Source organism: Cryptotermes secundus, unplaced genomic scaffold (genome assembly GCF_002891405.2).
Source record: "Cryptotermes secundus unplaced genomic scaffold, Csec_1.0 scaffold517, whole genome shotgun sequence".
NCBI classification, from domain to species: domain Eukaryota; kingdom Metazoa; phylum Arthropoda; class Insecta; order Blattodea; family Kalotermitidae; genus Cryptotermes; species Cryptotermes secundus.
The window spans coordinates 1,149,768-1,163,116 of NW_019725008.1; the positions used below are offsets into that span (position 1 = coordinate 1,149,768).

At 38.2% G+C, this 13,349-nt stretch overlaps 1 protein-coding gene across 1 annotated transcript in view; it reads left to right on the plus strand.

Annotated features, from left to right (window-relative positions):
* LOC111863193 (protein CASC3) overlaps positions 1-12,020 on the plus strand; it is a 35,114-nt gene extending 23,094 nt beyond the window's left edge. The window contains exons 8-9 of the mRNA XM_023849276.2: positions 4,475-4,764; positions 7,734-12,020. Coding sequence (XP_023705044.1) covers positions 4,475-4,764; positions 7,734-8,057 — 614 coding nt within the window. The 3' untranslated portion in view covers positions 8,058-12,020. The remainder of the gene's footprint in view (positions 1-4,474; positions 4,765-7,733) is intronic.
* Positions 12,021-13,349: the final 1,329 nt, after the last annotated feature.

A 13,349-nucleotide genomic window follows, 5' to 3' on the forward strand; every position in this document is an offset into this window, starting at 1 on the left:
AGTGCCCAGCCTTTAACCTTGCCTTTCTCTCCCCTACACAAAAACCACGCTTGTCCCAGCTCCCTTTCCCCTACCCCTCCCACACTACTGCTTTCACTTGTATAGTTGCCCTTCCCCCTTCACCCTCACTGCTCTCACATAGCATGTATATTCCCAAACAGTCTGCTTTTACCGGTTCTCACGGTCTCTTCGCTTGCAGAATTCTTATATTTTCTTCTACCCTGAAGATGGAGGCGATACGTTCCTCCGAAACGTCGGTTAACACCACTTATACACGGTGCCAAATCCCAAAAGACTGCTTTCTTCATAGTCACCGCCGTGAAAGCCTCAAATCTTACTACTATAACTTGCCATGCAACATACTACTCTGTCCAAAAAATATCTGACCTTGGTTGGGAAAACAAAGTTCTGTATCTGGGTGGTTACAGTACCTAATCCCCTTCAAAGTAAGCCCCTTGTGACTCCACACACTTAGCCCAGTGGTCCTTCCATCACTGGTAGCAATTCTGGAAGGCTTCTTTTGGAATGGCGTGCAACTGCACCATTGCATTCTGTATGATGTCCTTGCAGCTGTCAAAACGGGAGCCTTTTAGTAGTGCCTTCAATATTTGGAACAGCCAGAAATCACAAGGAGCCATGTCAGGAGAGTAGGGAGCCTGTGGCGAACCTGCAGAATGCCGTGCTTGGCCAGGAAACCCTGGATCAGGTACGATGAATGAGCTGGGGCGTTGTCATGATGCAGCTGCCAGTTGCGTGTGTCCCACAGCTCCAGTCTCTTGCGCCGAACTGCATCATGAAGATGGTGGAGGACTTCTTGGTACTACTCCTTATTGACAGTTTGGCCTAGTGGTGCATACTCATGATGCACAACGCCCCGGTAATCGAAAAATCAGTCACTATCACCTTCACATTGCTTCGAACCTGTAATACTTTTTTGGGCCTCAGGGATGTTGGATGCTTCCATTGTGATGCCTAGACCTTGGTTTCCAGGTCATGTCTATACACCCACGACTCGTCACCAGTGATCACATTCTTCAGGAACTCAGGATCCTTGTTGGTGCACTCCAGCATATCCTGTGCAACCTCAAGATGGAGTTGTTGCTGCTCCGGCAAAAGTAGTTTGGGCATGAATTTTGCTGCCACTCTTTGCATGCCCAAATCCTCACTTAAAATTGTGTTTGCAGAACCTCTCCTGATCCCAGCCTCATCCGCAACTTCCTGGATGGTGAGACGATGGTCCTCCATGATCAGTGTCCACACTTTTTCAATGACATCAGCATTTTGGCTTGTTGACAGTCTCCCAGAATGCTGATCACTGTCCGCCAACATACGGCCATTTTTAAGCGGTTGAACCACTCTTTAATTTTAGTGACCCCCATTGCATCATTGCTGAAAGCCTGCTGAATTTTGTGGGTTGTTTCCACTTGGGTATCCCCAAGTTTCTGACAAAACTTGATGCAGTATTGCTGCTCCAAGCATTCTGTCATCTTGAGCAAAACAAGAATGCAATGAACATGTGTTACACCACTTCACTATCTGGCAGCCACAGGCATATCCGGTGGTGTTGCGAGTCAGGAAAGAAATCATGCATGTGCATGAAAGTCTCTTCTACCACTACGCTCAGTTTCCCCACCCCTTTGGCCATTACTTACAGGGATAAAAAATAAAGTTGGATACTTTTTGGACAGCGGTGTATGTGCAGTTGTATCCATCAAATTAAACTGACTACATAACACAAAAAGGATCAGCTGTAATATAATCGTATCACATCAGTAATTATAGATGAAGAATGTAATGGGAAGATATCACTTGAAATACCTAGGTATAGATGAGAGGCTGATATTAAAGTGTAACTCAGAGAAGTTGGTTTTCAGGATGTGGGCTGAATTCATCTGGTCCAGGATGGGGTCCAATGCGGACATGTTAATAAACCTTCAGGTTCCATAGAAATAGGGGAATATTTCTCTTGTTCCTGAATTCATATAAACACATATTTGGCAAATTGCAGTCCTTAATACAATCACAGTTCACTACAAGATGACAGAGATGTTATATCTCTTTGTTGGACTGAACAGGTTGTCTCAAACAGTAATGCTTGTAACTTGCATTTGGGATATGCCCAGTTTGAGTCTTGGTTGGGATACTGGTTGTCCTGACTGAGGTATTTCATGGCCTTCCTCAGCCCATCAAGGCAAATAATGTGAAAGTACTGTAAACTAGGCCACGATTGCTTTCTTCCATATCCCTTTCAAGTCATTTCAGTACTCAAAGTTCTGCCTCTTGAACGTGCATGTGCGTTTATCGATGGGGCCACCCATGTTCCCAGTAGTGAAAAGGAAGTTGTGTTATGCAGTTGTTGGAAATGGGTCTCTCGATGGAGGAAAAAGTATTCATAGTTGAGTATAATTTCCACTCATACGGAAGTGGTCGCCAGACAACTCGCTTCCTTGGTTTTCAGCAGCCAGATGTTATCATCCAGAAACCACTACACGGTACATGTGTGACGATATGGTGTGCCATCTCAGCACACGGTATATTAGGCCCCTATTTCATTGAGGATGAGGAAGGCAATGCTCTTACCATCACCCAGGAACACTGCAGGGACCTGGTGATTAGACCATTTCTTCAGGATTTGAGAAGGTTCTGTAGTGCTAGGGGCCTTCACATGAATAGACAGTGGTATCAACAGGACGTCTTTTTTCATTTCAGTGCTGTAATTTTGGCGCATACTGTACTTGTAGTTTCAGGTCCAAACCTTCTTATAATGAGTATCTGTTATTATGTAAATTTTTCACACTTTCATTACAATGAACTGTAGTTCTTTGTATCCTCAGTGTGTAGGCTGATATGTTTGAAGGAAATTAGCCATCACAAGTTTTTTTCTAGATCATTCTTTTAATTTTAGAGTTTAAGAATAAAAGTGTGTCATTAAAGCCAACATATTAACTTTATCATATGGGAAGAGGGAATTTCAGATTCCCTGGTACTTTTGTGCTTGCAGTTGGGTTTTAATTGAGAATCAGTGCTATTAGTATTGAAGAAGTGCAACACTCAGCCAGCTGGAGTACAAGCATCTGTTGCAGTAGTGCAGCACAGCTGGTAAACGTTAACAAATGTCAAAATTTTCATATGCAGTGGAATTCCCATTTCGTGTTCATCGATATAAAGTTTTCCTTCATTTACTGTTCAATTTCTGTGATCCCAGGTCAAGAAGCACAGTTTTAAATTTCCAACAGTTAAGGTTTTCCTTGATTTAGTGTTCAGATCCACTGCTCTCCGAAGGGTGTTTTGCGTATATGAAGTGGGGAAAGACATACATTGAGATAGCTTGCATTTCCTTATGTGTTAGATTACTTTATCTGCTGCTGATTGGGCATTTTGTGAATATATGTTAGTTCAAGTACAGTAAACTTCCTGTTATACGGTATGTGTAGTGAAAGGGGTATGCCACAATGAATCTGCCAGTTGTATGAGAAATACTCTGAAATACAGTACAAAGGCAAAAGAAGCTGTTGATTTAGTTCTTGAGTGGTGATCTTCCTAGGCGATGTGGCAGATTGCTGGAAGATTTTGGTTACATATACTGTAATTTGATAACAAATTCAATGAACCTCTTCTGTATTGCACCTAAATGAGGGAGGATGACAGCACTGCTAGTTGGGCTAGGGAGAACTACTGCATGGTGGGTGAAAATATTTTAACGTGTTTCGTTACAGAATACGCCGTAGAGATCGTTAATTGGTTTATTCAACAATCTACAACTATCGGCTACAATTAATTATGACAATGTTACGGGTTTCCACTCTTTACAAACCCTACAACAAAATCTCTTAACACTATCTTCAAGAGTCTTCACGTATTAATAACGTGGGAGCTATACAAGTCTCCCTGAATTACACACTCCAGATATAACTGGTTATCACTGGTTATCGCACACGCGTCTGTAGCTCGTAACTTGCGAACTGAGAACTCGTTGGTAACGCACTCGGCGACTGTCACAGTACAACCGACTGTGAATAGCCTTCGCTGCTCCTTATGTAGCCTCGATCGGACAATACGGCCACGTAATAGGCACCCTTGTTGCCTGGCGCTGTGTTGCTAGCAACGCAAGCGGTAGTAACCACTGTTACTACCGTTACAATCCGGTTGCGTCACCGTTACGTTACCGTGCGGAGGAGGGGGAGGGGAGCACTGACTCACCCGCCGCGTCACTGCTGGTGGGGGGGGTTCTCTTTTGCGCAACATGTCACAATATGTTCTGGATAACTTAAAAAGAAGTAAATTTCCTTTTTTTTTTTTTTTCTTTTTTTTTTCTTTTCTTTTCTTTTCTTGCCAATTACATGTGAATTCTGCATGTTTGGATACAGGATAACTGGGAGTTTACTAAAATTAACTGTTGGATAGCAGTTACTCATTGAAAGCTGTATAAATACCATTTGGAAACCTATGTTCATTTAACTTTCTTTTCAAATAGGTTATGTGACACAGCAACCTGTGTATGGTGATACACCCCAGGATCCACAATCAGCTGGGACACCACCTCTTCAGCTGTTGCCTCCACATGCTCACCCACCTGCTCCAGCATATGCTGCACCATTTCCATCACCTACAGCAACTTTTGTTGCTCCTCCAGCTCCACGTATGTTACCCCCTGGAGCAGGAGCCCCTCCCACATTTATTCCAGCCCCTACACCAGGTACACCTATTATCAATTATGTAGCTACCCCACCAACATATACAGCCTTTCAGGGATATACAACTGTGGTGAGTTACATGTGTTACGTAGATAGGCCATAACTTCTTTATTAAGACTGTTACAACACAACTATATCAAGGTCAGATCCTGGTTTTGGCTCTGCTACATATTTCGGCTATTGATAGCCATCATCAGGCAAATACATGGCTAACATATATATACACCACTGAACTGCAGTATTAATAAAAGTGGATACTTACTTACTTACTCATGGAGCTGAGCCCTTCTGGGGGAACTGCCAATTCTGCAGCTACTCAAGAATTTCTCAGCATTATATGAAACCCGAAGGTTCATTACCGTGTTCACAAGAGCCCTCCACTGGTCCCTATCCTGAGCCAGATCTATCCAATCCATACCATCCCATCCTATCTCTCTAAGATGCACTCTAATATTGTCCACCCACCTATGCCTTGGTCTTCCCTGTGGTCTCTTTCCTTCTGGCTTTCCCACCAATATCCTATACGCATTCCTTGTCTCCCCCATTCGTGCTACGTGACCTGCCCGCCTCAATAAAATTGGATATAATAATATTAATTGTATTAAAATACTCGATGTAAAAATACAATAAATTAGATTATATAAAACAAAAGTTATAGTATAAAACAAGAATAAAGTTCTCCGATTAATGCTTTCCATCATTGAGTCAGTCGTTGGTTTTGTGATTTTGTTTCGTTCCCATGGAGAAATCAGAATATTCTATATTTTGTGTATAAAAACTGTAATAGGAGGCTCGTGATGTAGATGTAGGAATATTAATGTTAATTATTTAGTCGGTGCCTCATCTTACAAAGTATTGTCCGTTCTATAGGGAATGTAAACAACATTGTAAAGAAGTTACATATTATAACACAACAGGATGCATGAAATGAAAATTGTAGATAGGCCAGTTAAGTACCTCCAGTTGAGCAAATTAATTAATCTTTTAAATCTGTTGTTCAGTCATTCCTAGTTTTGTTACTACAGTGGACCATCAGTTAACAATATTAATTGGTTCCACAAAAATCATTGTTAATTGAAAGTATCATTAGTCGGATATAGGAAATGTGTGTTAACTCTTCATTTCCTGCGTTTAAACACCGCAGTTGTGAGTGGCCTGCAGTAATATTTTTTTTAATGCCCAATTAGTTTTTGCTCCAAAAACTTTTGAACTGTAAGAGATATAATGAGGAATTTTTCACTGAAATTGCTGGAGAAGACCACTATATATGGTTGCCTTGTAACATGACTGTGCTGTATATTAATGTTAGAAGCAGCTGGATTAGAAGTTTATATTTGTATGGTAGATCTTGAAACATCTGAGTGCAACCCTGCTTTACATACACTACACCAATAAATAGGTTCTCTCCTTTTCCATGTTTTGTACACATGACACATTATCTTGAGGTTTTGTCTGCTTTCTTACAACAGCAATATGCTCCAGCAAATGTCATTCTGAGTCAGGCTGTGGTTCAGTTAATGAATGGCCATGTACAATACAAGGAACGCCAGAACTGTGTTTTTCTAGAAGGCCTTGGGCTAGTGAAAGCCTGAATTATAGTGAATCTATGTTTTTGTTATTAAGGAGTCACTGAACCGTGACCATTGCATTATGTATTGCTGCACTGAGCAGACTCCTGAATGATTTCAGATACCACTCAGTACCTTTAATTTGTTCCAGCAAGTATGGCTATAACATTTACTTTTACTGCATCCCTAAAATTTTGATACATAGGGGAATATTAGGGGTTCCAAAATGAAGCATCTCATGCAAAACTCTATGTCAGGAAAATTGGATGTTTCACAACTTCGTGTAGACAAATATAAAAAATAAATATGTTGTTGCAGAAATTTTCTGTTCCCTAAGTCTTAATGTCTGGCCAGAATGGGAATTCATTTTATATGTACAGTGCAGGTACATATTCCACAAAGGAGTACTGCTACTGTCTGTACTGCTAATTCTGACATTATCGTCATCATCATTTGGAACATTAGGGAATACACTGGCATTTAATTTTAGTTTCTGTTTTGAAAGTTAGGGATCTAGTAAATGAACGCTTTTGCTCACTAGATAAAGTTTTACAGCATACTTACGAGAGAGAGTCAGTAAGTAGGTCACAAATAGACGTAAAACATAAAACATGTTATATTCTAACCTGGGAAAAACATTTATTTCTAAACATAGCCTCCACCAACAGTGGTACACTGGTCCCATCGCTTTACCTCTGCGTCAAAACCCACAGCATAGTAGTATCATCTTTTGCCTCAGCCACTTCTGCACCTAAATTTGAACCTCTTCATTGTCAGTGAAATGTTTACCACCAAGGTGGCGATTTATTGACCTAGTTATGAAGCATTTTACGTAACAAACACTTGCCACCTTAAACAAGAAACATTTCATGATTTATTTAATCCGTCTTGCAGTGCATACACTCATTTATTTCCTTCTCTCCCTCGCACTACATGTTTCGGCATAATAATGCCATCTTCAGGTGCTTACTTATCCACGTCAAACCAGTTCATTGCATGCCATGTTCACACATTAAAATAACTAAAATATGTATCTATCATATACATTGTCAAACGTTAAAAATATTAAAATTGTTCAGGATACCACATCGCTACGTCGCCCCTCACTACGTCAGTCACGCCCATTCTCCTTTGTTGGAGCACTCCTTCACTATCTTGTGTGTTGTGCTTTTGTTGTGTCGTGCTCCTGCGACTGCGTGTGTTACATTTCTTCATGAATATCCTTGCATTGAGTCCTTTTACCCGCAAAAAACGCACAGCAGATTGCTGCTTTCGGTGGTACACTCCTCACCTCTTACATCCATTACAGCTGTTTTATTTCCATTTGTGATCTATTTAGTGACTCCCTTGTACTTATTTAAATAAAGTGGATTATATTTGTCTACAAATATAAGGATTTGGTGCCCCATGTTTCATTGCACATAAAAATTAAACCAGCACTAGATTTTGATTAAACTTCTTCTGACTCCAGCCAGCTCCAGGACCCCCTCCAGCTGAGTTATATCAACCGCAAGGGGGTATTACATACTACAACACGGAAGAACAGAATATAGCTCCACGTCCAGTTACACAGAAAAGGCAGAGAAGTGCCATTCCCATAGTTCCGCCTCCAGAACGTACCCCACGTGGACGTGGCAGGACCATCCGGGAAGAGGTTTCCCCTGGTAAAATAGGGGGTGCAGGAGACTCACACTCTGTCCCACCCCCTGCTGCTCCTTCACCACCAGCCACAGCCAGTTTTGAAGATGCAGTCCCATCCAGTTCTGCTAGCCCAGCAGCTACAAAAGTGGCATAGAGGTACTAAAAGAACATTAGGAAATAAAAATTATTGTATTTTCTTTATCAGGTGGGTAGTTCCATTGTTAAATACATAAATAAATTAAAAGTATTCTCAGGATATGTGTAAAGTTCTGTTTTGGTTCATGTTTCATCTTTGCCCATAAAATATTTGTGGAAGAGCTGGTATAGGGAAGAAACAAAAGTTGGGAGGAAACATTATTACAGTTCTCTGCATGCTTATTTCCACATTCCACTCTGCTGATAACAGTAATTGAAATTACTACTATGAGGTGTATGTTGTTGAAGAGATAAATTACTTTTGCTTTAAAAGTAAAATGCTTTCTGAAATGAGATGTTGGCACCTCTGTAATGAAACACTTGTGACCATATTTTTCTTGCAGTATGTAATTTCTTCGTTCTGATCATTGACTGAATGTTTCTTTCCAATTTATGATTCCTGTGTTTTGAATAACAGCCAAACACTACATGTCAACAACTCTTAAAAATACACAAAACAGTATACAAGACGGCATACAATACAGTCCTTTGATCAGTCCCTGTGCCATAGCTTGCCAACCATGGATGACAACTCCCAACAATTTAATATAAAGCAATAAATATACTTAACCACCAAAACACAAGTCAGCCATGCAAAACAAAACACATGTTTAGTGAAGATAACAGTCCAAAGACCATCTGTATACGTCTGTATCATATCAAAACTAACTCAAATTACCAAACTATCGTCTTATCATTGTTTCTAAAAACTCTTGTGGAGAATAAAAACAGAGTTGTAATAAATAACTTTATAATTTATTTTTAAGAACCTTATACTTTTCTATTCTGTTTAATTCAGAGCGTAAGTTATTATGTATTTTTATTCCCATGTTAATTACACTTTTTTACAATGAGTAGTGTTGAATAATTGGACATACAAATCCTGTTTCCATTTTGTGTTATACTTATGAATATCAGAATATTTATTCATATAGATCTTACTCTTTTTTTGTATAGCGCAAGATCTCAAATATGTATAATGAAGTTAACAGTTAAAATGTTAAAATCACCAAACAAACTTCTGCAAGACACCCTGTTATTAATTCCTTTAATAAGTCTTAGACCTTTATTCTGTATTTTAAATACTACATTACTGTCATTTACCCCCCTCCCCAAAAAAATATATAATTCCATTTTTCAATATAGATTTCAAATTTTGTAAAATAAATATTTCTTAATACAGGTATACTTACTGAGCCATGTAAGGATTTAATCAAAGAGCTTTGTTTAAGTTTTGGCAAAGGTATTGTATATGAGTGACCCGGCTTAAGTTTTCTGTGATATAAATACCTACAAATTTTAAATTTGATAAATGAGTTATTTCTTTGTTATTTAAATACAGAACGTGTCTAAGAATTGTCTAAGAATTAATCTACATTCTCCCCTCAAATAGTATTGGTTTGGTATTTTCCATATTTATTATAAGATTATTTGTCAAGAACCAATTTTCTAATTGTTTCACAACTTTTACGATATTCCTTTTTAAAGATTTGAGATTTTTCTCAGTGAGTAATATATTGTGTCATCCGTGAATAACACCACCTTAGCTTCTTGAAAACCTTGGGGAAAATCATTTATAAACAACAAGAACAAAAGGGGTATCAAAACAGAACCCTGAGGTACACCATATTTTATTTCTTTACATGACGAAATATTTCAAGAATTAAAAAAAAAATGGCAAGACTAAAAGTGGTCCATAATTGGAAATTTCTTGTTTCCCTCCTTTTTTGTGAATAGGCCGAAGTTATCAAATTTTGGAAGGTTCCAGAACATAATGAAATGTTATATATAAAGGTTATTGGTTTTTTAATAAACTTAATACTCTCTTTTACTAACTTTCTGGTATTTCGTCATAGCCCACTGAAACTATAACTTTTAGTTTACTAGTTACATTTAATACCTCATCTTCAGTAGTTGGTGCAGAAACCATGGAATTTGAATGTAATATTTTATTACTAACCAAATTTACAATCCTGATTTTGATTGAACATCCTCTCTACATTCTCTGTGAAAAAAGCATTATTTGCTAAATCCGTGACTGAATAAACAGTCCTTGGGAAGAGTTATTTTACACAAACAGTGAAGTGCATCTTCTCAATTTATGTATGGAGAATAAAAACATGCGGATGGATGCATAGAACAGTTTGTGCTGTTATTAAGAAACATTGTTTTTTGTTAGATTAAGTATACTCTTTTGTAAGGACAGGTAGCTTAGTAATTTGTGAATGAAGTAGAAGGCAATGATCGTTATTTAATTATGCTGTATGTGAACGAATTACAGTGGTGCTTCCAAATCAGTGTGCAGTCATTGCAGGTTTCAATGTCTCATGGAGGAGAGGACATGAGGGGTGGCACTAGTTGATTGGTTTGAGACGTAGGATTGCATATGCAATGTTTTTGGTTCTTACAGTGGTGACTATAAAAATTTCTGTCTTCTAGGGTGCAACAGCAAGTAGTCTGGTAAAGTTACCAGTGGTTTGGAAGAACCTGCTGCCTCCATCTATTGAGTATCCTGAACAAGGAAGCAGTAGGTTCCTCAAAATGTTTATAATGATCTACCAGGCTACACAATGTCACATCCCAGAAAACAACAATTTTCAGGATTGAATTTTCTTGCAAAAGTAAGATTTACTAGCTACTACCATAAATCTCTCATCAGCATTGTAAGATGTAGGATAACACTACATATCACAAAATGAGATCAGTTTTATTAAGTTTCTAATCCAAAATAATGTATACCACTATCACCATGACTGCACGTTTTGTAACAAAATGCATATATGCATGAATTCATGCTGTAATTTTCTAATGCATGTGCTGTTATATTAAATTGGGACTTAGCAGAAGTTTTGTGGATCCTCTGAGTAACTCACATATTCAGAACGTTTCTTTGTCTCAACATTAAAGCATTTTCACCTGAACAGAGTAAGTGAGCAACAAGAAATGGGGCCTTAAATGATCAAAAGTAATGATTTCCAATCATCTACGCTAGCAACTTCTGGATGAAGGTATACAGTAAAAACTAAGGGATGTTCTTGGGTTTGCATGTGAAAATAATACACATTTATGGAGGAAATTATAAGAACTGTAATGGGAAAACTGCTTTGCTAGTCTGTAAATGTAGTATTTTGTGGTGGCCCTTTTCTCTTGGTTTCAGATTAAAATTTTACGTTTTCTTTTAGATGAGTATTGAATGAATTTTTAAGTATGTGTTATTAAAGTCGCATTTTGAGAATTTCTTCTTAATATGCGATTGTAGCATATGTTGTTGCATTTTATAAACAATCTGCAGTTCTTTGCCAGCGCATTCATGTGCGTATGCATGCACACAGATTTATATTTATCTGGAAGATAAAAAATATGCCATCTGGTTGCAGTATAAAAGAAGCTGTGATCAATTGGAGCTCCACAGTCAGTTTAGTTTCTTTCAGACCACAACTTAGATTATCTTGTTTTGTCTGACAGTGGACTGATTCTGTACACTTTTGAAACTACTTTTGAACTGTTTGTTTGGAAGTAGAATGCTAGTACTTTTGCGTGAAACTTGAAGATAGTGTTTGTGCGAGGTACTTCAATAACTTTTTGCTGGAGCAAATCTGCATCATATGAATTTGACTGTTCTTTGACTTGGAATCTAATAAAGACTATATGTAACGTAAAGAAGATGAATAAATGGTTATAGCGTAAACTGTACTTAGCTGAGAATTCTACACAATAATAAATGAAACCAAGTTCATAATTAGGCTTATTATATAAATGCTTTGTTTTCAAAAAAGTGATCCATAGTTCAAAGTATGGCTTTGCAGCAGACATCCACCATGAGGAAATCAGCAAACACAAGAGCAAATTTATGTAGAAACATAAAATTATTATAAATATGAACCAGGATACAGGAGTTGGTATAGTGACTGGCTACGGGCTGGACGACCAAGCGATTGGAGTTCGAGTCCTGGTGGGAGCAAGAATTTTTACTTCTCCATGTCAGCCAGACTGGTTCTGGGGCCCACCCCGCCTCATATCCAATGGGTACCAGAGGCTCTTTCCCCAGGGGTAAAGTGGCCGGTGTTTGAACCTCACCACTCACCTCCAGCTAGTGACGAGGTCAAGAAAATGTGTATCTATACATCCACTCCCCCATACACACATTTTTAAACACAGGGACAACTTTATCTCTATAAATATGAACCAATTGTGTATCAGTTGAATTGCACAGTTACAGAAATCACCAGTTAATATAACCTACCACCACAACACCTAAACTGAGAGGATGTTTGCCTGTGGATGAGAATCATGTAAATATGTCTATTGAAACGAAAGTGGTAATCAGAAGGACTCAAGATGAACTAATTAAGAGAACTTGAAAGACACTCACATGAAGGAATACATTAATATGAAAATCTTCTGTTAAATATTATACGTCATCCGCTGAATGCAGTAAGGATATTGTTCATTTCATTGTAGGACAACACTGAAAGTTTTAACTTTTAGTTTTGTTTGTTGACAGGCTCCCAGATATTCTCCTTAGCACCATGTTCTCAAATATCCTCAATCGATCCCTTGCTGTGTGAGACAAAGTTTTACACCATACAAAACATCAAGTAATATTATGTGTTGTATGTTCTGATAAATGTCTTAGTTTAATTGATGTACTAGATTTTGCTCCCTTAGATGTGGCAAAGGTTTCAGTTCTTTTGAGCAATGTATACATTGCTTTAGAGATCTGTTTTTGTTGTGTAATCTTGCAGACATTTTAAAAAAATGTCCTTCAGATTGTACCTTTGTACAAGAATTTTGCTCATGGATGGACTAATATGTTGTCATATGTCATGTAATATTCCTGACATGGCAGCCAAACTGCTGACTATTCATGTTTTGGGTATTATTTTTGCCAGTTTTAGGATAAATTTTTCACCATCAGTTAACCCTTTGACGTGGTCATTTAAATTCCGCGGCCGCGGCTCCTGCGGTAATATATTCAGCCGGCCATTTAAATTTTGCTCGAAAATTATTTATTCATCATTGTTCTTAAATTCTATGAGATAGGAACATGAAACTTTCACTAAAATGATCTTAAATGGTGGTTTTATAACCTTACCTTATAATATGGGCGCCCTGTATCTCGGCCATGGAAGCAGGTTGTTTAGTATTTCAGCAGTGAATGGTACGCCTTGAAGGATGAAACTTTCACTAAAATGATCTTAAATGGTGGTTTTATAACCTTACCTTATAATATGAGCGCCCTGTATCTCGG